A 21,811-nucleotide genomic window follows, 5' to 3' on the forward strand; every position below is an offset into this window, starting at 1 on the left:
GAGGCATGAACTGTATCCTACACGCCTTTGGAAATCTACACGTGACCTGCCATTGACAAACATTCCTGAAAGAGCACGTAGATGGCCCTCGGAAAACTGCCCACACCCCTAAAGGAATCTCAGCTGGGGGAGCCCTGGACCCAAACCCCAGAACAAAGGACCAAGAGACACTGGGGGCGTCTCCAGAGCCCCTAAATCTGTGGCCGTCCAGTTCCAGACTCTCTTGTTCCCCCAGGAAGGGGTCCCAGGTGGCTGGGAAGAAGGTTACAGGGAAAGGGGGTCCCCAGGTGAACAGGGGCACCAGTGGGAGAGCCGGACAGGGCCTCCTGGCGACACCCACTTTGTCCTGACTGCGCCCACGATCTGCCCACCCTGCCCCCACCCACGCGGACCCTGGCCCAGTGGAAGCACCTCCTCTTCCCGCCGACCCGTCCAGCCCTGTCTCCCCACAAGAATACAATCCAGAAAGCTTGCCAAGAGCAGATTCTTTATTAATTTCTCTTTTTTTTCTTAAAAAAAAAAGTACTCCTTCAGTATAAAAAATAAATATTTTAAATATGGACATTGAATAAATAAAAATAATCTGTCAGTATGAAACATTCCCACAGGGTACATTCATCAAAGAGGAATTTGTCCCCCAAGGCCAAGTCCTCTCCAGTAGAAAGGAGGGAGGGAAGCAGGGAAGGATGCGCAGAGCTCGCCGTGTGGATGGGAGCGATGCCCAGGTACGGGCGGGGGGCGGTGGGGGAGGGGGTGGGGGAGGTGGGGGGAATCCAGAAGTGAAAGGCATCTGTACCATCTGAAGGGAAGCTAATTTCTCGCTTGGTTCTGGCCTCCAGCCCCACGCGCGATGTCTATTGTGGAGAGCCCCAAGGCAGAGCTGGACTTCTATCTGGGGGCACGTCCCCAGGGAGGGGACAAGACGAGGGGGACAAGGAGGAGGAGAGACAAATAAATAGTGGTGCTTTCTCATTTTAAATTTCTTTTTTAAATAAATAAGGTCCCCAATACCGCTCTTTCAATCAACTGCAAAAAAAAAAACAACCCGACAGTCCCACCTGCTGCCCTCTCCTCCGCGGGCTGGGGTCATGACCCAGGATACAGGTGCAGGTCAAAACCAGCAGATGAAACAAAGGAGGAAGTGGACAGCTTCCTGCCCTGCCAAGCTTTTCCCACACAAAGGCTCCAAGATTCAGAGATGCTGTGCAAAGTGGGTGCCCATCTGCCAGACGGGGTCTGCTAAGAGCACTGAGGCTGGGGGAGCGGGTGAGAGGCAGAGCCGGGGCCGGGCCTGGGGAGGGGTGGGAGTGGGGTGAATTGCTGGTACCCCCGAGCCTCGGAGGCTGCCCAGGTGGGCCCAGCGCCAGGAGTCTGTGTCCAGGGGTGATGAGATGATGGGAGGCCAGGCGGCCCCAGCCTTCCGAGCCACGTTCACGGGATGAGCAGAGTGATGGGGGGCACGGCAGGCTGAGATCCTGGACAAGGCTGGGGGTGAGCCTCGTTAAGACGGTGTCAGAAAGCACATAACCCATCGTGGTCTGCTCTGCCACCCGCCGCAAAAGTCTTGCCAACGGGACAGGCCGTCCCGATGGGCACTGGGCACAAGTAAAGTGCTTAGAGGTGACAGAGAGGTGCAAAGTGAGTGCAAAAGTACCATAATCGCGCTGGCTGAACGGCAAGGCTTGCCGCCCCGCTCAGGGTTTGAGAAGAAGCCAGAACCCTGATCTTAGCAGCTGCCCCAGCTCCCAGACCGGAGGGCGTTGCTCGGAGCGCCTGGCCCCGGCACAAAGGCACAGGATCGGGTTCCCTGCCTGGGAACCCAGACATGGGCGGGGGGTTTGGGGGAGGTGGGGCAGGAGGGACCACAGCTTCCTGGTCCGCGTCCCGGGGCCTCCTCATCCTCCTCCCCGGAGCAGGGGCCTCCTCCCCAGGGCCGCCCTGGCTTCCCGAGACGCAGCCAGGCCCCCTCACCCTCTGCGGGTGTTCGGGCCACCGGAGAAGGCGCCTCCCACTGGGTGCTGGTCAGGACGGTTCCGGGGCCCCTCGACTGCTGGCCTAGAGGTGGCCGGGGCAAAAGAAACAGCGGCAGCTTGCCTTGCCCAGGGCTTTGTCTCCGCTGTGAAGGTCGCCTCCAGCAGCACAGTCCCAGGGGCACCGAGAACGCAGCATTGAATGAGTCCCTTGGAGCCAAGGAACATGACGGCCCCCAGAGCCGGTCACAGTTGCAGTGGGGGTTGGTGTCAGGTCCCTGCCCCCACCCAGACTGACCAGTGCTCTCAGCTCCTAACCCTTCTCTGAGCTTCACCCGTAAGGCTCACCCTACCTTGTAACATCTTTGACTTCCAGACCAGGTCCTGCGAAGGCCTGGCCCCCAGCTCCCACAGGAGGAGCCATCACATTATTTCCGTTGGAGAAAGGGGAGCAGGGAAAGGGGGGTGAACTTTTGCCATTTGAAGCACCAATAAGTTAATATAAATAGGGCATCAAAATAAATAGACAATCATGCTAAGTCAGGCACACAGCACTCTCGGCTCTCAGGCTTCTGAGACCCTGACCTCAACTCCCACTGTCCCCCTGCTCCAGGAACCAGCGACAGATGGCCTCTGGTGCCCCCGGCGTACCTCTGTGTGACCTCACCGGGCCTCGGTGGGCCTCAGACGGGAGCTGCCACTCTGACCTACTCCATCCGCACACCCTCGCCCACAAGACTCTGGATCCCCTCAGAACCTCCTCACCTGACTTTGCAGCCTGCCCGCCCCCACACACCCCGCCTCCAGGTCCAGCCCCTCGACCCCTCGGCCAGCAAGGATGGCAGGACAGACTTTGGGCTCAAGGAAGGGGAGCCCGTCAAGACTTTCAAGGGCCTCTCTTCCTTCCCCGGCCTACATGTGGCCTCTCTCTGCCTCCCCGAGAGCCTGGAGGGCCATGTGGCCTCCTTCTGGAACCTTCCACCTGAGAGCTGTAGGCCTGAACTCCCCAGTCTCGCCCAAGCAAGGCAGCATCTCAAACCACAGCTCCCGTTCTAGACTTCCAACTCGCCATACCTGTAGGAGCCAAGGGTCCTTCCGGATCCCAGCCCCTCTGGGCTGCCTGAGCTCCAACCAGACCTTTCAAGGTCAGCCAAGGCACTGATGGTGGTCATTCTGCTGGGGGGTCGCGGGTTAGTGCCCCCGACCCCTGCTGTCTCACCCCGTGGTCAGGGTCGCCAGAGACAACTTTCGGGGTTTGCTCACAAAGACCCTGGCCGAGGGGATGAGTCAGGGGCCAAAATCCAGCCCGACACTGCGTGCCCGGCTGTAGTCTCCCAGAAGAAGGGGCGCCTTCCTTTCTAGTTGGCACCACGTATAGGTTCTGCCTCTGGGAGTTCTGGCTCTGCTCGGCTTCGTGGCGGCCCACCCTGAAGGGGAGTGGACCGGCCAGGAACCCCCTCAGGGGTCTGCCAGCGGCCCCTACTCGGGTCTGGCAGTGCTCTGGGCCACGGCTGCAGTTGGAGAGTCCCCTACTATCTAAGACCTCCCGTCTAGAAGGCCTGGGCCAGCACGGCGATGACCTGCTTGTACTTCCCCAGGAGCTGACAGCCCAGCTTCTTCTTCTGGAAGACGTCCTTGCCCGAGGTGTCGGGGCCGTAGGTCACGTCCACGTGGCTCACGTGGTACTTGCTGCACAAGCGGCAGAGCACGTTGCTGAGCAGACCCCGCAGGACGTCGGCCGTGGTGCTCAGCTTGCTGTGCAGGCCGTGGGCGTAGGGGTTGAGGACCTTCTGGTCTCTCGTGATGTTGCCCAGGGAGGCGCCCAGGTATGCGATGATGCGGTACAGCTCCACCAGCCGGGCCTTCTCCGTGCCGTTGGCGTGGAAGGGCGGGAAGTCGGTCACGTTGGGGCTGCACAGCTTGTCCAGGTTGTTGGGGAAGGGCTCCCCCTGGGCCGTGTACTGAGGAGCAGAGGGGCAGAGGGGTGGTGAGGTGGGAGGCAGGGACGGCTGCTCCAGCCCTGCTGCCCAGCCTGTGGTCAGCCCTTGGGCGTCCGTGCCGCCCCCCCCACAACACACACACACACACACACACACACACACACAGGGGCTTGAGAACCCAATCACTTGCCCGGCAGGCATCTCGGGACTGTCCCGAGAGCCAGAAGTAGCAGTGGGCGCGAATGCACTTGCTAAAGCATCCAGCCTCTATTCCACGCAAGGAGGTACCCTCCTCATCACCCGCATCAGGACCACAAGGGAGAGGGGGGGAAACACCCGGTCTCACCTCCAGCTGTGTGCACCACACACACTTGCCCTTTCACCCACCGCATTCACCCTCTTCCTGGGCGGCTCCGCACCCCGTCACCCACAGCCCGCCGTCTCTTTCAACAGCACCTCCCCAGTCCCTTCCACCACCTCCCTCTCTGTCATCTGCCTCCCTCCACCAGGTGGACAAATCCCAATGCTACAAGTGCCAGCCCTGCCTGCCACCTCTTCTCCAGGCGCCTCTGCCCGCCCCCGCCCCCCCCCCCCGCCCCATCTACCTTGGCACCCGGGGAAAGAGGCCGGGCCTCGGCCGCGGGATGGGGAGGAAGCTGGGGGGATCTGGGTGCAGTGGGACAAAACCGCACACCCTTCCCTTCTCTGACCAGCCGCACCAGCCCAGGTCCCTGCTTGCAGACCCCAGCCCTCCCTGCCTGTTCCTCGGCACCCTGAGGGGGAGGCTTACATAGAGGATAAAGAGGCTGTTGGCACTGCTGTTGAGTTGTCCCAGCTGGTTTCTGATCTGGTTCATGAGGTTGCTGGGACAGGGATGGCGGGTGGCACAGGTGGCGTTGACCGGGGTGATGGGAAGGGGGCTCCCGGCCCCGTGTTTCCAGTGGAGAACGAGCAGCAAGGGCACAACTCCTGCAGACAAGCGGTGGGGAGCCATGAGCAGGGGTGGCGGGGGGGGGGGGGGGGGGGCAGCGGGCAAGCGGCTTAGGGGAGAGGCTGCGACTCTGGTCCTGCAGGGACGTTCCCCTCTCAGGCTCCAGCTCTCTCTTCTCCAGACCTGGCGGTTTCTGATTTTCGCAATGTCCCTGCATCTACCTCCCCAGATGGCTAAATCTCCCTGTTTATCACTCCCTGCTGTCTCCTGAGGGGACCAAGGGGACAGGACACGAGCTGTTCCTATCAGCTGAGAACCGGATTCAGAGTGATACCAACCCTCCAGGCCTCTGCCAGGAGGGGACGATGCCCCAGGTCTCAAGAAAAAGATCCTTAACTCCCCAGGAAGGTCCAGATTCCTAAGTGTTACTTCATGCTCCTGTCTCACAGAGCGGGCTCCCACCAGGCCCACGGGGAGCGGGGGTTTCTGCTGACCCTCATCTCCCAAACTTGTCTCGGCGATGTGGGCTCACTGGGCCTTTTGCCCCCTGATCCTGTCACCTTCCCCCAGCTTCTCTGTGGTCCTCCTCCTCCAGATGTGGCCAGTCCCCTCTCTGGGACCCTGGACTCCACCCCAGGGCTGCAACTCTGCCCCCTTCTCCAGCGCCAGGGCATCCTTCAGAACCTCCCTTCCTGGCTCCTTGCTGCTCCTGGCCTCCGCGCTCCACCCCCCACCCCCCACACTCTTGTTCACTGGTCCTCGTCCCAGGTTGCGGGTTAGGACAAGGAGAATCCTGGGGTTCCACAGACACCCTCAGAGCCTTCGAGAGGGAGAGGGAATGGTGCAACCAGGAAAGAAAAAAAGGGAAAAGGTTGCAGGCAGCCAGGTGGGCGGGGGAGGGAGGGAAGTGAAAGGTGAGAGGGAGAGGGGAGATCTGTCCAGGCCTGTCCAGGAGCGCCCCTCCCCGCAGGGAGGGCAAGGGGGCCCTGCTTGCCACCCACCCCTCTCTGTGTTCCAGATGACCCTGCAGCAAGGGCTGGGGTCGGGGGACCTGTGAGAGTTGGAGAAGCGAGGAGACTGGAGGAAGGGGAGGCGCTCTGGAGCCCGTTCCTCGGCTGGGACAGTGCAGCCTCGACTTCACTTCTGGGTCCCCTGTGCCTCCCAGCATCTCCAGGCAGGGCTCAGGCCCCAGGATGGCTGGCGGGGGGGCGGGGGGTGCCCCACACCCCGGGCTCACCTAACACAGACCACAGCTTTCCGGGCTCTAGCAGATGGAGGCGGCACCTGCTCCCGTCCCGGGCCGGAGTTTGCGAGCTGCTCCGGCGGCCGGCGCCCCTCCCAGGGAGCAGCCGGGGACGCGGTTGGAAAAGAAAGCGGAAAGAAAGAAAAAGAAAGAAAAGAGGGAGGGTGAATCCCGGAGAAAGCTGAGCGGGAAGAGCAGCGGCGAGAGTTCAGGAGCGAGGAGGAGGAGGAGGAAGGCAGCGGCGCCCCCTGCCTGGCCCGCCAACCTGCGGGGCCCCGGGCGGGCTGGGCGCGAGGTGCGGGGACCATGTGCCCGCGCTCGCCCCCGGCGGCGGCCGCCACCCGGCGCCTCCGGCGGCCCGGGCTCTCGGCTGCGCGGGCGCCCCAAGTGTCCGTGTGTCTGCGGCGGGTGGGTGTCCCGCTCGCGATCGCCAGGGGCCCCAAGTTTGCCGCGGCGCCCGCGGCCGGGGCTCCCGGCGGAAGCCAGCCCGGGGCAGGGGGCGGGTGGATTTACCTGCCGCCAAGACCTTCATTATGGGCTGCACTCCAGAGGGCCTTGAAGGAGACCTTAGATGCCGGCAGTTTTCAGAGGTTCATGCTCAAATGGGGAATTTGCCTGATTTATATACTGGAGCCTGTGTTGTAAGACAGAGAGAGAAACAGCTATATTTAGCAGGGATCCCCGGTCCAGGAAGTTGTTTGAGGTGCATCATAGGAAATTATGAATGGAAGAAAGTGAGAGTGGAGGGGGGGCAGTGAGGGGGGAGGGTGGGGAGAGCAGACTTTTTCCCTCTTCTAAGAATTTGATTGATAAAATTATAATGAACTCTTCAACAAAACACCCTGCGGTTTTCCTGAGCGGCTTGCCCTGGGAGTTGTTTGAAGATGGGGGGGAGGGAGGGTCCCCGAGTCATCAGGGTCCCCCCTCCCCCGGGGAAGTGGGCACCCCAGACAACCCTGACTCACCTGGGTTTGGGGAGGTGGCTTGAAACTAGGCAAGGAGATGGGAGCTGACACCTGCAGCCCCCTGGTCAAGGGGTTTGGAGGGGGGCAGTGGGGAGGAGGCAGGCTGGGGCTTGGCTGAGAAGGAGGTTCCAGGAAGAGGGGCTGGGGCCCTGGCGTGGACTTTAGACGGCAATAAAGCGAAACTGAACGTGGGCCCTGGAAGCCACCACAGGGATGGCCTCCTCCATCCTGCCCGCTGCCACTGGGCAAAGCAGGGCTCCCAAGAGGACAGGTTGCCCAGGGTCCCACACGGTCAGGCCTCCTGAGCGCCATCAGCAAGCCAGCACTGCTGACCACCGGTGGGGCCCAGGAGGGGCTGGCAAGATGAAAGCTGAGGGGCTGCTGTGACTGCCTTCGCTGGGGAGGAGCTTCGGGGAAAGTGTGGTGCGTCTGGCGTTTGCCTGATCTCTCGGCTCCCTTCCAGGGAGGGTGGTCCTGCATTTCCATGTTGAAAGGACATTTGAAGCAGAGACTTAGCCAACTGAACCTGGGCTTGCTCCTTGGGATGCGGAGAGATGGTTGGGGAGAACAGAAGCGGCTTGGAGGGCCCTTGGGGCTCAGAGCAGGGTGATGGCCCCCTAAAGGCACTTCCGGAGCCTCTTAGGCAGAGTCACAGATTCTGGTGTCTTTGGCGGCAGATAGGTTCAGAAATGAATGAGGGGCAGGAAGGAATGGTGAGGACTAGGGAGAATGAGCTTGGCATCCCCTCCCATTAAAAAGCATTCAAAAAAGAAAAAACAGGTGGGGGAGTGCCAGCCAGGCACATATCTGGGACCACACTGCCCCTAAAATTGCCAGGGGTACCCCCGTCCCAGGAGATTCTCCTGCCCCTGGGATCCACCACAGCCCTCCCACCTGACCCTGAGCAGCGAGCGAGCGGGGCAGGACAGTTGATTCTCCAAGGCCGGGGAGCCCTGCAGCCTTTCCTTGGCTTCCAGTTCCCTCAGCCATCCCCCCCCAACCCCCGCCCAGTGCCCCCAGCTCCCGCCTCTTGCCACATCCCGGACCTGCCCAGCCACGCGTTCCTTCCTCCCGCTTCGTGCCAGGACGAGCCCTCCTGCGGCTGCCGTGCCCCCTCCCCTCACACACGCCCTGCCCTCTCCAGGCTGCTTCCTCCCTCTCCCTCTCCCTCTCCCAGCACAGGGCCTGGATGTGGGGCTGATAAAACTGCCCATCCCAGCGGGCACTTCCCAGCGGGGGAGGAGCCGGCAGGGCCCACACTGGCCTTCCTCCCCTCCCTGTCCTCTCTGCACCTTGCGGCTTCCCTGGGGGCCGCGGGAGGCCCCACCTGGAATTCAACCCCCCTCCAACACCTGCTTTGGGGTGTGTGTACACCCCAGGACATCCCAGGTCACCTCCCTCTCATCAGCCCCCCCACCCCAAGTCTCTCCTGCACAGGGGCCTGACCACTCAGGGTCACGTGCACCCCCGACATCTCCCAGACCCGTCGTATGACTCCGCCTGACTCTTTGGATGGGCACCCCCAAATGCATTTGAGGCCCCCATCTCTGGATCCTCTGGTTCCCCGAGTCTCTCACTAGGTGCCCTGAATCTCCCTCCTGCCCCGCTGCCTTCCGGGCCCAGTCCCTCCAATCTCCTTCCCAGCGGACTCTGGCTGCCCAGACCACCCCCCCTCAGCCCTATAAAACACCCCCCCGAACGCCATGTCATCTCAGCCCCACCCCGCAGGAAACAGGAAGTGGGGCCGAGTCTGCAAGACACTTCACCACCACCCCCTGCGCCCTGATGGGCCCCCTCCCCTGCCTCAGTTTCCCCTCACACGGTACCTGACTTGGTCCGTGCTCCCCAAGTGTTCCGGGCCCCTCGGCACCCCAGGCCCAGCCTCCCTCTCCTGTCCATGTCCGGCCACCACCTGCACTGGGCCTCTCGGAGACAAAGGCCGAGCAGGGTCTCAGAGCCGCCTGCAACGTGGCCGTGGTCCCTGGGAATCGGCAGCCCAGGCCGCGCTCCAGGCCAGCTTCGGTCTCCTGGAGTTTGTTTTCTTCCCTCCCTCTCCACGCTGCTGTGTGTGTGTGCTTCCCCCCCACCCCAACTTCCTCACGGAAGGCAGCCTCCCTTCTTGGCCGCCTGCTCCCAGGGTCGTGACCCCAGGCCCCACCCTGGAGTGGCAGCCCCAGCCAGGCCCCTTCCAGCTGTGACTTCATCCCCAGCCTGTCCTGCTCCTGCACCACTGGGCCTGCTGGGGATCTGACCGGCCTCGGGTGAGGGGGACACTCGGGCCCACGCGGCCGGGGCCAGGGGGTGCTCCTCTGGGCAGCTGTGCCATCCACCTGCTCATCTCCTTTCTCCAGGAACCAAGTCCAGGGCTGGCCTGGGGCCTCCCCGGGCCCCTCAGAGCAATTTCTCTCCCACTCGCTTTAGCCACCAGCCCCTCCTTTTCTGTTGATTCTCACTCACCAGCCACAAGCCTTAGAATGTCACATGTCTTATTTTTCCGACGGGGAAACTGAGGCTCAGAGAGGTGAAGGCACTTGCCCGGAGCAGCACAGAGAGTTAACAATAGAACCGGGCCTGGGCCCCCAGCCTCTGGCCTGAAAGAGGGCCACATGGATGCCGGCAGCCCCTCACACTGAGGGGAATGACGAGTGGTGGGCTGCACTCGGGACACTTCTTCCAGGAAGCCTCCCCTGGCCTCTCACAGCCCAGACCGGCTGAATCTGCTTCATCCTGCCCATTCTCCTTTCAAGTGGGAACAAGACTCATTCCTTGCTGTTTGAGTGCTTGGATAGGGTCTGATCCTCCATTTGAACTCTCGAAGGCACCTGGCTCGGGGTTACATCAGAGTAGATGCTAAGTATTTTTAAAAGCATTTTAGTTTCCAAAAGCTGTCTGTGCCAAGTCTCTTGTGCTGAAAAGAAACGTGAAGTCTGTGGGTTGGAAGCATGGACTTCAGCCCCAGTCACACTCGGGTTAGAGGTTTGGCTCTGCCAGTGTTGAGTTTAGAGACTTTGAGGAAGTGACCACCTCCTGGCCTCAGTTGATTCATCTGTAAAATGGGTACAATGGCACCTATGCTGTGGGTTTGCTCTGTAGGCTCAGGCTGTTCGCAGGTCTGGCCACCCAGCAAGCCCCTTTACCTGTCAGCATCATTCCTCCTTATTGCCTCCCTGTTCTTGTCCCCATTTTACAGATGAGGAAACTCAGGCATGCTCCAGGGCTAAAGGGGGAATGCGGGACAGGAGAGGAGTCCGTTCATTCTCTCCTGATGGATAACAGAAGCAAAACAACCTTGAGCCTCCAACTTCCGGGATGCCCCAAGAAGATCAGATGGGTTGTTGGGCAAGGGGTGGCATGGCGGTGGGCTCTCTCTCCCTATAGCCCATCCTGGCCCCTGACCACCCCCTTCCCAGGCCTGAGCTGAAGAAACAGCAGCTGACCCAGCCTCACCGCCCCCAGGAGCTGATTCACCCCCCGGCCCCATCTGAGAAGGAAGGAGACATAGCTCAGCTCAGAGGGGCTTGAATCACCAGCCGCCCCCTGCAGAGCCCTGCGGGGGGGGGGGGTGCAGAGTTGCGGGGGTGGGGGACAGCACCCTGCCTGTCTGTCTCTTTCCTGGGCCCCGGGGCATTCAGGGGAGAGGGCAACGTGGCAGTGGCCATTGGCAGGGGGTGGTAGGGAGGTACCCTTGCAGCCGGGCATCCTGTGTGGGCAGCCAGCAGCAGTTACTCACCAGGTAAGCAGCTCGCTGGGCATCGGGGAATTCCCCAAGACTAGTGACCCAGAAACTGAGTCCTCCGGGCAACCCCCACTGCCCGGGCCAGCCCCCCTCCTCCCTTCCCATATCTCTTCCCTGTCCCCAGCTCAGATCCCAGTTCTCTGAAACCCAGCAGCTGCTGTCACCATCAGCGCACGCCCCGCTCCTCGCCTTGACGCTCCCACCTGGGAAATGAGCACAGGGCAGTCAGATGGGCCCAGGGGAGGAAGTTGGGGGTCAGAGGGAGTGACCCGGGACCAGGGCTGGTGAGGGGCAGCCAAAGGAGACAGGAGAAGCCCAGGAATTCCTGGCACAGCCCTGGCAGTTGGGTTTCCTGTCCCCAAAGGCAAAAGTATCTCGTTATTTGGCACTTGAGAAAGGAGGACGTATTAGTAACTACACCTGCGGGGCCACCCGCCTCCACCGTCCACAGGCTCTCACGTAAGCTCTCGTGTACTTTCCTGTGGCTTCTGGCTCAGTTTTGCAAGTCACCTTGGGCCCTCCAGGGCCCCGGGTGGTTCTGGTACCCATGGTAAGGGTGTGGCTTAGAGCCAGGCAAGCTTGTATTTGAACCCTGTCCATGCTGCAGGTCACTATGTGACCTGAGGCGACTGCCTTTCTCTGAGTCTCCCTCCGTTCCCCACTGGGAGTGGGAATGCTGTAATACTGGGCTCATGGGTCGGTCAGGGGGATGTTAAGTGGGAAACACACGGCGCCTGCCACGTGGCAGCTTTTCTCACCAGAGCTCCGCAGTGGACACAGGAGGGGCTCAAACCCCAGCCTGAGTCAGGGGCTTGGATTGTGCTTGGGTTCGGGGATCAGTGTACCACCTGCGGTCTGAGAGTTAAGCCAAGGAGGGCTCGTGGGACCTCTCAGTACACAGAGCGTGGCGTGGATGCTTGGGGGAACAGGCAACCTCCCAGAGCCTCCGCGGGGGGACAGGAATACTTCCCGCCTTGGGGATAAGCGGTACTTCCCTTCCAGCTGTCTTTGGGGCACTTGAGGTCCAGTGCCAGGGCCTCTAGTCTGCTCTTCTCACCCTCATCCCATCAAATCTCGGTCAGGGGCCAGCCACATACCCTCGGGAGCCGAGCAGGAGCTAGAAACCACCCTGGTCTCCTGCCAACTGCCCCCAGCATCACCCTGACATTTCCTGACTGGTTCTGCGTCAGGAATCACCCCCCTGGAGGTGAATCAGAGTGACTGCATTTTTTTTTCCTTCAATTCTGATAGAAATTGCAAGGGAAGCAGCAGCCCACAGAGCTCTGATCATCAGTGGGGTCAGAGCCTTGCCTCCGGGGTCCATGCCAAGTTGCACTGGGCCTAACTGAACTTGGGGCCCTGTCCTCCTTGCCTCCATCTAGAGAATGGGTGTCTCTCCTCCCAGATTGTTCTTGCATCAGCCCTTCATGGACGTGGTATGCTAGCCTCTGCAAGCACTTTGGCCTCCCCCGGGTTCTCCCTGAGTTTCAAACTAGCTTGAGACCATCACAGGCAGAGAGAAAGAGCAGTATTTTCCCACTGTAGATCTCTGCCTCTTAGTAGATGACGGATTAAATCTACGGAGTTGGCGCCAGCACTTTCAAAAGAAAATGGAATAGCGAAATCACTGGGCATGCCCAGAGCAAGGGCAAGCGCTGCTCTGTGAAACTTCTTTTTTCCGTTGCCTGTATGTGTCATCGTGTGCATCACCTCTGGCTGTAAGGTGCAATGTGTTTCTAACTGTGGGTCGCAGTCAAAAAACGTTTGCAAGCCGCTGGTATCGATGATGAAAGCCAGGCCCTGAGGGGCTGAGGAGTGACTTGCCCGTGGTCACTAGGCAGCTGGCAGCATGGGGCCCCGGACTTAGTCCTCCGCAGCAGTCCCTTGAGGACCAGGAGTGGCAGGAGGTGCCACAGGTAGGGTGGGGCTGGGCGGGTGTTCAAGGTGGGGTGGGGAGGTGCGGAGACAAAGGCCCTCTCCTCTCACCGTTCACTCCCTTCCGCAGCCTCAGACCCCCGGGCTCGCTGCCCCGCCCGGGTGGGGCCCCGGAACAGTCACAGGCCCCTCCTTGTCAGCCGCAGAGCCCTTCATCCTTTGCTGTGGGCAGCAGGAGGGGCACGCGGCCAGTTCGAATCCAGGGCAGCCCTCAGGGGCTACCGTCAGCCCTCAAACAGTAAAGAATCTGCCTGCCATGCAGGAGACCAGGGTTTGAACCCTGGGTCGGGAGGATCCCCTGGAGAAGGAAATGACGACCCACTCCAGTACTCTTGCCTGGAGAATCCCATGGGCAGAGGAGCCTGGCGGGCTACGGTCAATGGGGTCATAAAGGGATAGGGTGGCCCCCAGCCCCAGAGGCCCAGCCTGTGTCTGGGAGCGCCCGCCGGGCTCCCCGTGGGCCTGTGTCTCCCGGCCTGGGTGGACATTCGCAGGCACGTGTGTGTGTGTGTGTGTGTGTTTGGTGAGGCCCCTTGTGCGTCTGCCCTGTGTGTGTGCGGGAGGCTGGGAGGGAGCCGGGGTGGACCCACCACCCACCCCTGGCTGAGCCCCTGTGTGATTCCGCTTGTGTGTGTGTCGCCGTGTGCCCGGAGCCTGTATGAGTCTGTGCGGGTCTGTGCGTGGCAGGGGTCTCTGGACACGAGTGGGGCGGCCTGACGCAGCGTGCGTGCGCGCGCCCCTGAGTGCGTCTCCAGCGCCCCGGCTCCGCACCCGCCAGCCCCCGCCCCTGGGAACCGTGCGGCGGCCTCGCGTCACGTCACGGGGCCACCGGCAGCTGTTTCCTCCCCACCCCGCCCCAGCACCGCCCCCCTGCCCTGGCCACCCTGACTCTTGGCTCAGGGACAAAGCTGAGGTCAGAGCTGAGCTGACAGCTTCCTTCTCCCACTGGATTTTCCAAAAGAGAGAGAGAGACCACAGCTCGGCTCCTATTAAATAATCGCGGGGCCGAGGTTGGGGGTTGGGGTGGGGTCGGGGGTGGGGGGTGAGGATGTTTCACTCAATGATTTCCTGAATTCGGAGGCCATAAACAGGACAGGAAGCAGTCCCGCAGACCCACTCGGCCTGAAACGGGCCGCCCTGAGGTGGAGCCCGGCCTCCCTCCCCCAGCCGAGCTCCAGCTCGCTGGGCCACCCTGACCCGACCCCAGAGATGATGTCAGGGAAGCGGCCGGGCCTTCTCCCCGAACCGTCCCTGGGCGCCTGTGGGGACTGAGGAAGTGTCCAGAGGATGGTGGGTGGGAGGCGATGTGAGACTCCGGCGGGTGATAAGATGGAAAGAGCAGAGAAGCCCAGTCCCAGCGGGCGGGGAGGACGGAGGGGACGAGGCCCAGCTGGGGCCGAACTGCTCTCCTGGAGAGAGAACAGGAGATGCGCTCCCTGAAGTCAGGGGAGGTGGGACGGGACCAGGTAGGGGAGGGCCAAGCCGCCCCCTGCATCCTCCGGGAACCGCCAGACAGCACCGTCCCCTACCCCAACCCGCGCCCTTGGGCTACTCTAGCTCTGCTTCCTGTGGCTGGCCCAGCGCAGACCCCTTCATGAGCATCCGTCCCACTGCCTCCCCCAAGCAAGCAAAGCACCCACAAGACTCTCCGGTTATCTGCAGCCTGGACCCCTATTCCCTCGGGAGACCTTTGAACCCTGGTTTTACATACATGGAAACTGAGGCTCAGAGAGGTGAACGATTTGCCTGAGGTCACCCAGGGTGTGATGGAGACAGCTCTCCACCCCAAGACCCCCACAACCTCCCTCCCACTGGAGCAGGAGGCCAGCTGTGGTCTAGGGCTCATGGGCAGCAAGGGGCCAGGGGGTCCCCAGGATGAGTCTCAGCCCCACCCCAACCCCAGGGAGCCCCTCCTTCTGTCTGAACCGGCCGCTCAGCTGCTTATCAGCTGCAGGACTCCATGACACAATCCTGCTCTGATCTCCTGCCCAACCGGGCCTCCTCCACCCCCGCCCCGCCCCAGACCCTGTTTCCGCTTCCTCCCTTTCTGGGTGGGACCAAGCCTGCCCCGGGATCACAGTGAACTGTCTACAGAGCCAGAATCCTACAAGCCCTTCCCTCGGTGGCTGTGGTCTCCCCAGAGTCCACTCTGGCCAGCAGGGTGACAGCAGGGGACCCTCAGAAGGAAGATGGTGGCCTGTAGATCCCCAGCCTTAGGGTCCCCTCCAAGAGCCCACCTGCCTCCTAAAGCGCCGTTAGCCTGGGGAGCTTAAAGACCGTCCTGGCTTCCTCTTCCTCTGCGCCCTGACTTGTAAAGGGAAAAGGTTGGAACGATGAGGCTGCAGGGGTGTGAGGTTGGTGGTCTCTGCGATCAGCCAGGCCAAAAGTGTAGTCCTAGCTCGGCCACTCACGACCTCAGACAGGTGACCTCATTGCTCAGACCCCAGTTCCAAGAGCAAACGGACAAAGTAGGACAAAGTGAAGTCGCTCAGTCGTGTCTGACTCTTTGCGACCCCATGGACTGTAGCCTACCAGGCTCCTCTGTCCACTGGATTTTCCAGGCATAAATAGGGACAATTGTCAACCTGTGAGGTTAGCAATTACCCTCTGGAAAACCCAGGCAGCACCGAGACAGGCCTGAGAGACTGACATTATTATCTGAGCTGTTAAAGGTGCTTCCCAGGTGGCGCTAGTGGTAAAGAACTCACTGCCAATTCAGGAGACATAAGGGTTGCATCCCAGGATTGGGAAGATCCCCTGCAGGAGGGTCTGGCAACCCACTTCAGTATTCTTGCCTGGAGAATCCCATGGACAGAGGAGTCTGGCGGGCTACAGTCCAGGGGGTCAGGAAGAGTTGAACACAACTAAAATGACTTAGCATGCATGAGTTAAGATGTCACAGGTGGGACCCAGAGAGGGGAAGTGACTTTTTCAAGGCCACACAGCAAGTTAGTGACACATCCCCAACAGCCAGGTGAGCTGCTTGCTTCCCTCGGGTCCCAGACAAGGAGTCCAGAAGCCTGGCTTTTAGTCCTGATTAGCTGTGAGGGTTCCAGAAAGAAGGTTTTAGGAGTCTCAGTTTCCCCATCTGTAAAACCAGCCTAAGAAGAAGGCCATCGGTCTCGAAGGAGCTGGAAAGGCTCTCTGAGGCGTGGACTACAAGGTGGGGTGGTGGAGGGTAGAGAAAGCCTCCCAGGAGTCCTGCAAAGCTGGGCCCAGCGCCGGTGAAGGCCAAGTCCCCAGCTCACCGCCCTGAGGTCTCCAGCACTCAGTCGCTGAGCTCAGCTCCAAGCCGCGGGCTGCAGCGCCCCCCACTGACCAGTGGGCAGCAGGCACCGTGGCCGAGGCACCATCAGTCCCAGGTCCGCCTGACTGGGTCAGTACCTCCCCGAGGGCTGGGCAGGGCGGGATTTGGGGATTGAGGAAGTGGGCAGAGATGCGGGGGACTGGGAATGGAGGGTAGGCCGAAGAGGCCGTCAGCCCCGGCGCGGGAGGTGGCAGGTGGGGGGGGTGGGGGGCTCCTGGAGGGGCGCGCGCCCTGCTGAGCACCTGGGGTCGGGGCGCGGGCCACAAGGGGGCGCCAAAGACCACATGCAGCTTGGGGAGGGGGCTTCTGTGCCTCCCTGCAGCTGGAGCTCTGGGGGTGAGGAGGGGAGGTGGCGGGGAGGGGAGGTGGGAGACTGCTGCCCCTTCTCACCCACCTCAGGCCCAGGACCACCTACCCATACCCAGGACCGTCCGTACCCAGGACGGGCCCCGGGGACAGTGTCCCCACCCCCCAGCCACCACCCCTGCCTCTTCCCAGTCCTGGGGAACCGCTGATGGCAAAATTGGGGTCCAGCCCCTTGTCCAATTATTTATGCCAAGGGGCCCTCCCCACATGGTGCCAAGCTCTGTGCAGACTACTTTTCTCCTTCCACTCCTACGTGGCCCCAGGATCTGGGGCCCCCACACCACAGTTAAGCCCATCTTACAGAATGAGCAAAGCACACAGAGGTCGAGTCCTCTCTGGGTCAAGGTCAAAAGCACAGCGGCCATGACCTTGACAGACCACACACCCCACAGCCTCCCATCAGAGACTTCACTTTAGTAAAGATTCTCTCTCTTCTCCCCAAAGCAGAGGCAGGCAGGGGGCCACCCCGTGACCCACCGCAGCCCCTTCTGGGAGGGACAGGGACCCTCTGCCTGCCAGGTCTCCATCCCAAGGGAAGCTAGGCCATCATGAGCTCAGACCCCTTCCCTGTTCTGGGGAAAAGGGAACTTGAGGGCCCTTTGGGAATCCAGGAATCCACACCCCCCCCTCCAGAGGGGTGACCCCTTCGGAATGACACAAAGCCAGGGTCCCAGCCTCCCCATCCAGTGCTCCTCTGCCCTTTAACCCCACCATGATCTTTAACCCCCCAGGTGTCTGCATGAATAACACTTTCACATCTGGTCCAAACTCTACCTCCCTGGGCTGACAGAGCTGTGCAGGCATGTCTTACCATGCCCATTGTGCAGATGGGGAGACTGAGGCCTGGAGAGCCAGGTGGGCCACCAGGTACCCCCGACACACAAGGGGACGGGTGACGTCTACCTGCGCTGAGCGTAAATTGGGGGAAGCCTACCGTGGTTCAGGGCACGCTGGACCCTTGGCTGTCTGGCGGGGCGCTGGCTGGGTCTTCAGTGGGGCACCATCGACGTGGGGCTGGGCCCTCTGCTGCTTCCCTCGCCTGCTGAACCTTCTCTGGAGACGTCTCCTCACTCCGCCCCCGACTTGACTTCCCGTCCAGGGCCGGGTGGCCCGGAGGCTCCCCCCACTTCCACCCCCCCACTCCCCCCCCCCAGCTGAAGGGCTGGGGGCCACGGGGGCCGGGCGGCCCAGGTTCCTGGCCAGACTGCCCCTGACACAGGTGGGCCAGGCTCTTCAGGCCCGCCGAGGAGAGAAGCGCGGCCAGGGCTGGGGAGGGGGCGTCCCTGTGCCCAGGCGGCCCCTGCCCTGTGCTGCGTGGCGAGGCCGCCGGGGCCTGACTCACAGCTGACTGGGCCGCGCCCAGCCCGCCAGGGTGATCCAGGCCGGCATAAGGCGATGACTGGGCAGCCCTCCACATGACCGGCCGGGGTCGGCCTTAGGTGTTTTGACTCAGACCTGCCACGGGCCGTGTGCACCGGGGCCGTGTCCCCTCGTCCCCGTCGCCGGAGGAGTCACAGAGCTGCAGCCAGCCCCCAACCCCGGACACGGTGCCCCTTGAGCCACCTCTCCCTGCCCCGGCACCCACCTCGGCGCCCCGGCCCGCCTGGCCCGCCTTCCTCCATGGGCGAGGGGCCCCACCTGCCCAACCCCACCCGCTCCCGAGACCTTCGCCCCTCCCCGAGCCGGCAGAGCCCAGCCCTCAGGGCCGCCCCAGGAAGCCGGCAGCTGCGCCGGCCGAGCATGGGGCCTCCCCACTCTTGACTGTGGACTGTGACCCTTTCCTTGGCGTGGAAAAGGCGTTCTGTGGGCACTCCGGGTCCCAGGCCTGGCGTGGGCAGTGGGGAGAGGCGGACGGGGAGCGGGGGGCCACAGGGACAGAAAGAGGAGGAGAGCTACAAAGAAAGAAAAGCAGCGAGGAAAAGGGAAAAAGAGGGAGAGAAAAGAAAGCAGACGTGGCCCGGGCACCTGCCTAATGATAGCCCCACAGGCCCCGTGTTCCACTGTCTCGGGGAAAAACCTCTGCCCCGCCTGGGAGGCAGCCTGGTAACCGAGTCTGCTGGGGACGCCGGGGCTCAGCCGGAGGGTGCACGGAGCCCGGGGCGGGGGCGTGGGGTCACTCTGCTGACCCTTCACGCCCTCTCCCATCCCTTGAGAGGGACGGACGCGTCGCAGCAGAGATGGCGGGCGGCAAGGGCGTGCAGGCGCGAGGCCCAGCTCTGCCCCGAGCACGCAGGGGTTCTTTTCTGGAGGCAGACTAAGTGCCGGGCCCCCTTGCTGCCGTTTCCCAGGGAACTTTCCATCTGTGTGTGTGTGTGTGTGTGTGTGTGAGTGACGTGCAGGGTTGACTGAGGGGCTGTGACCGTCACCCTGAAAAGCTTGAGACAGGAAAGAAAACCCAGCTCCCGGTCGATTCCAGCAACAGAGCTGCCAGGGGCCTCCTCTGTCTCCCTGACCCTGGGCCAGCTGGCCTGTGGATGGCGGCCCCGTCACACGAGCCGCCACGGTGGGGAGCTTGCGCTGTGTGCAGGCCCGCGGGGCAGGGAGTCCACGCACACTGAGGTGCAAAAGCTTTCGTAGAGCCGCCGCCCCGAACCCCAGCCTCACGCAGCTGTGGCCGCAGGGAGCGGGGAGGGGAGCTGAGAGGGCTTCTCCTAACTCCAGGCACAGATGACAGAAATGACCCTCAGACTGAGGCTGCGGGAGGTGCACTGGGCTGCTGGAGCGTCCGTGAGGGCACATGGGGTGAGGTGCAGGCCTGGGGCTGAGCGCGGCCTCGAGGCATCCACGGGGCACCCGGCCGTCTGCGGCTCTGGGACCGAGCTGGAGATGGTGGCACCTGCAGCTTGGGGCCTCCTCGGGAGACAGCGTCATGGAGGTGACACGTCCTCACTGACAGACCCCTGAGGCCCCCACCCCAGCATCTGGGGGCTGCCTGATCTGCTTCCTGCCGGGTGGGTACCAGGCAGGACGGAGAGCCACCACCCTGGGCTTGCCAGCTCCCTTGCCAGCTCTTCCTCGCCCAGAACCTCTTTGGCCCTCTCCACAGGCAGCTACAGAGCCGGATCCCCTTCCGCTCAGGGAGACTGTAGGTGCCTGGCTCTCCGGATCTGCCCACCTTCCACCCACAGCTTCCCAGCAGCCTGGTCCGAGGAAAGACCACCCCCAGCAGCACCACCACGCTTGAACAGGGCCACAAAGAGCGAGGCCAGCCGTCTGCCGTCGAGGGCACCTGGGGAGCACCAGTCTAGGCTGGGCTCCCCGCCCGGCTCCTCACTGGGCTCCTGCTGCGTGCTGGGACCGGGCAGAGAAGACAGAGGTGGACTCTGTCCTCGGAGGCTCTAGGCTAGCAGGGGAGGCGGACAGGCAGTGCAAATGCCACATGAGCTGAGGCCCCCGCCGCCCCGTTGGACACTTTTGAGAAAAGTTACCACGTTGCTGGACCCAGCCAAGGATGAGCTGACCAGAAGGAGCACAGCACTGCAGACAGAAGAGCACCGGCAGGGGCCTTGTGGGGCGAGGTCCACTGGGATCCAAAAGTGGCTGGTATGGCAGGAAGCCCAAGAGCAAGAGGGAGCCCCACTGGGGCTGGTGGGCAGGGGGCGGGGGGCAGGTAACAGAGAGCCTTTACTAAGTACTTTGTAAACAGCCTGGAATACAGAGGGTACGCCCTGGCTGCAAGTAAGAGACCTGGAGTTCTAGCCCCAGCCCTGCACTAACTTGTTCTGTGACCTTGAGCAAGAGGCTGTCCCCCTCTAGGCCCTTTTGATGAATCAGCAATACCCTCACTCACTGCACCAATTCTTGAATGCTCAGACCATTTTTTTGCCCTGGCCCTTTCTGCCACCTAGAGGCTCCACCCCTCCTCCTGTGCGTCGTTCAGGCTGCAGAGTGGACGTCACTTCTTCCAGGTGCACCGCTGACCACTCACATCTCCAGACTCTCGCTCTCTGTTTCATCACCGCTTTGTTTTTGCCAAGCTCAAGCTCGCACTGCAACCTCAGGTGCTCCTGTCCGTTCTTTTGCTTGTCTGTCGTCTGTCTGACCCCTCTTCTGGGAGCTCTGTGCCCCGGGGGACTTGTGAATTTGTCAGCAGAGTTACAGAGGTTGAAAGGTAATGGGAGGATGCTCCCGCGCTGATGTCCAATGGACCGGAATTCAAAATGTGCCCGCCCCCAGGAAATTGGCTCTGAGGACCTGGGCAGGTCACTCAAATTCTCTGAGCCTCAGTCTTCTCATCAGCGAAGTAGGTCATAGTGGGTGGAGTTCTCTTCCACCCCATGTTAAGTCTTGTTCCCACCAGAAATGGGGGTGGCCAGGGACTGATCTAGGTCAAGTTCATCTAATTCTGTGAGCCCTTCCTTTGTAGCTGTCGCTTCGCATGTCACTGATGTATAGATGACCTTCCAGGGGTGAGGCCCTGAGCATTGGGGGCAGCCTGGTGGAATCCCTACCGGACCTGGGGCCCTTCAGGAAACAGTTTCAAGGCACCTACCAGGTTGCAGGCCATATCTGAGACAAGATCTATTATTATCTTGTCTGTTTCACGAAACACACCAGGGGCTTCCCTGGTGGCTCAGATGATAAAGAAACTGCCTGCAATGCAGGAGACCTGGATTCTATCCCTGGGTCCGGAAGATCCTCTGGAGAAGGAAATGGCTACCCACTCCAGTATTCCTGCTTGGGAAATCCGATGGACAGAGGAGCCTGGCGGGCTACAGTTCATGGGGTCGCAAGAGCTGGACATGACTTAGTGACTCCCTGGTAGCTCAGTTGGTAAAGAATCCGCCTGCAATGCAGGAGACCCCGGGTTGATTCCTGGGTCAGGAAGATCCGCTGGAAAAGGGATAAGCTACCCACTCCAGCGTTGGGCTTCCCTTGTGGCTCAATTGGTCAAGAATCTGCCTACAACGCGGGAGACCTGGGTTTAAACCCTGGGTTGGGAAGATCCCCTGGAGAAGGGAAAGGCTACCCACTCCAGTATTCTGGCCTGGAGAATTCCATGGACTGTATAGTCCATGGGGGTTGCAAAGAGTCGGACACAAATGAGTGACTTTCACTTCACTTCGCTGTTTCACACAACACCCACAGGACACATACCCCCAGCCACTCACCCACGAAGACCGAGAGCAGCCCACACACTCCATCTCTCCCCTGTCCCCTCTGGTTCCCAAACCTCCGGTCCCCAGCTTCTCAAGCGAGACCCACTCTGAGAAAATGGGCACTTTCTCTGAGATGCCCCCTCAGTCAGAGCCCACAGCTGACAGGGGTGTGCGGCTTCCCTTCCCGGATAGAGCAAGGACCCCCAGCCCAGCCCTCCATTGGTGGACGCTTATGGCCTTGCCACCTAGGGACCCCCCCATCTCCAAGAGGCTTCCCCAACTACCCCCCCCAACCAATGCAACAGAGACACACAGGGGC

At 61.6% G+C, this 21,811-nt stretch overlaps 1 protein-coding gene across 3 annotated transcripts; it reads right to left on the reverse strand.

The window, feature by feature from the left end:
- Positions 1-470: 470 nt before the first annotated feature.
- Positions 471-19,187, reverse strand: LIF (LIF interleukin 6 family cytokine). 3 transcript variants are annotated; one of them, XM_061385334.1, is made up of 4 exons: positions 8,876-9,147; positions 6,598-6,718; positions 4,701-4,879; positions 471-3,931 (listed from the first exon to the last, which is right to left on the reverse strand). In XM_061385334.1, exons 2-4 carry the CDS (start codon positions 6,614-6,616, stop codon positions 3,521-3,523), a joined length of 609 nt encoding a protein of 202 aa, XP_061241318.1. In that variant the 5' UTR covers positions 6,617-6,718; positions 8,876-9,147; the 3' UTR covers positions 471-3,520. The 3 variants fall into 3 exon arrangements, 2 of the variants coding, with proteins under 2 accessions (XP_061241318.1, XP_061241317.1); XM_061385333.1 differs by lacking the exon at positions 8,876-9,147 and having other exon boundaries at positions 6,598-6,933; XR_009730476.1 differs by lacking the exons at positions 471-3,931; positions 4,701-4,879; positions 8,876-9,147 and adding an exon at positions 17,328-19,187 and having other exon boundaries at positions 6,612-6,718.
- Between the last annotated feature and the right edge of the window lie 2,624 nt (positions 19,188-21,811).

This window comes from Bos javanicus, chromosome 17 (genome assembly GCF_032452875.1).
Source record: "Bos javanicus breed banteng chromosome 17, ARS-OSU_banteng_1.0, whole genome shotgun sequence".
NCBI classification, from domain to species: Eukaryota; Metazoa; Chordata; class Mammalia; order Artiodactyla; family Bovidae; genus Bos; species Bos javanicus.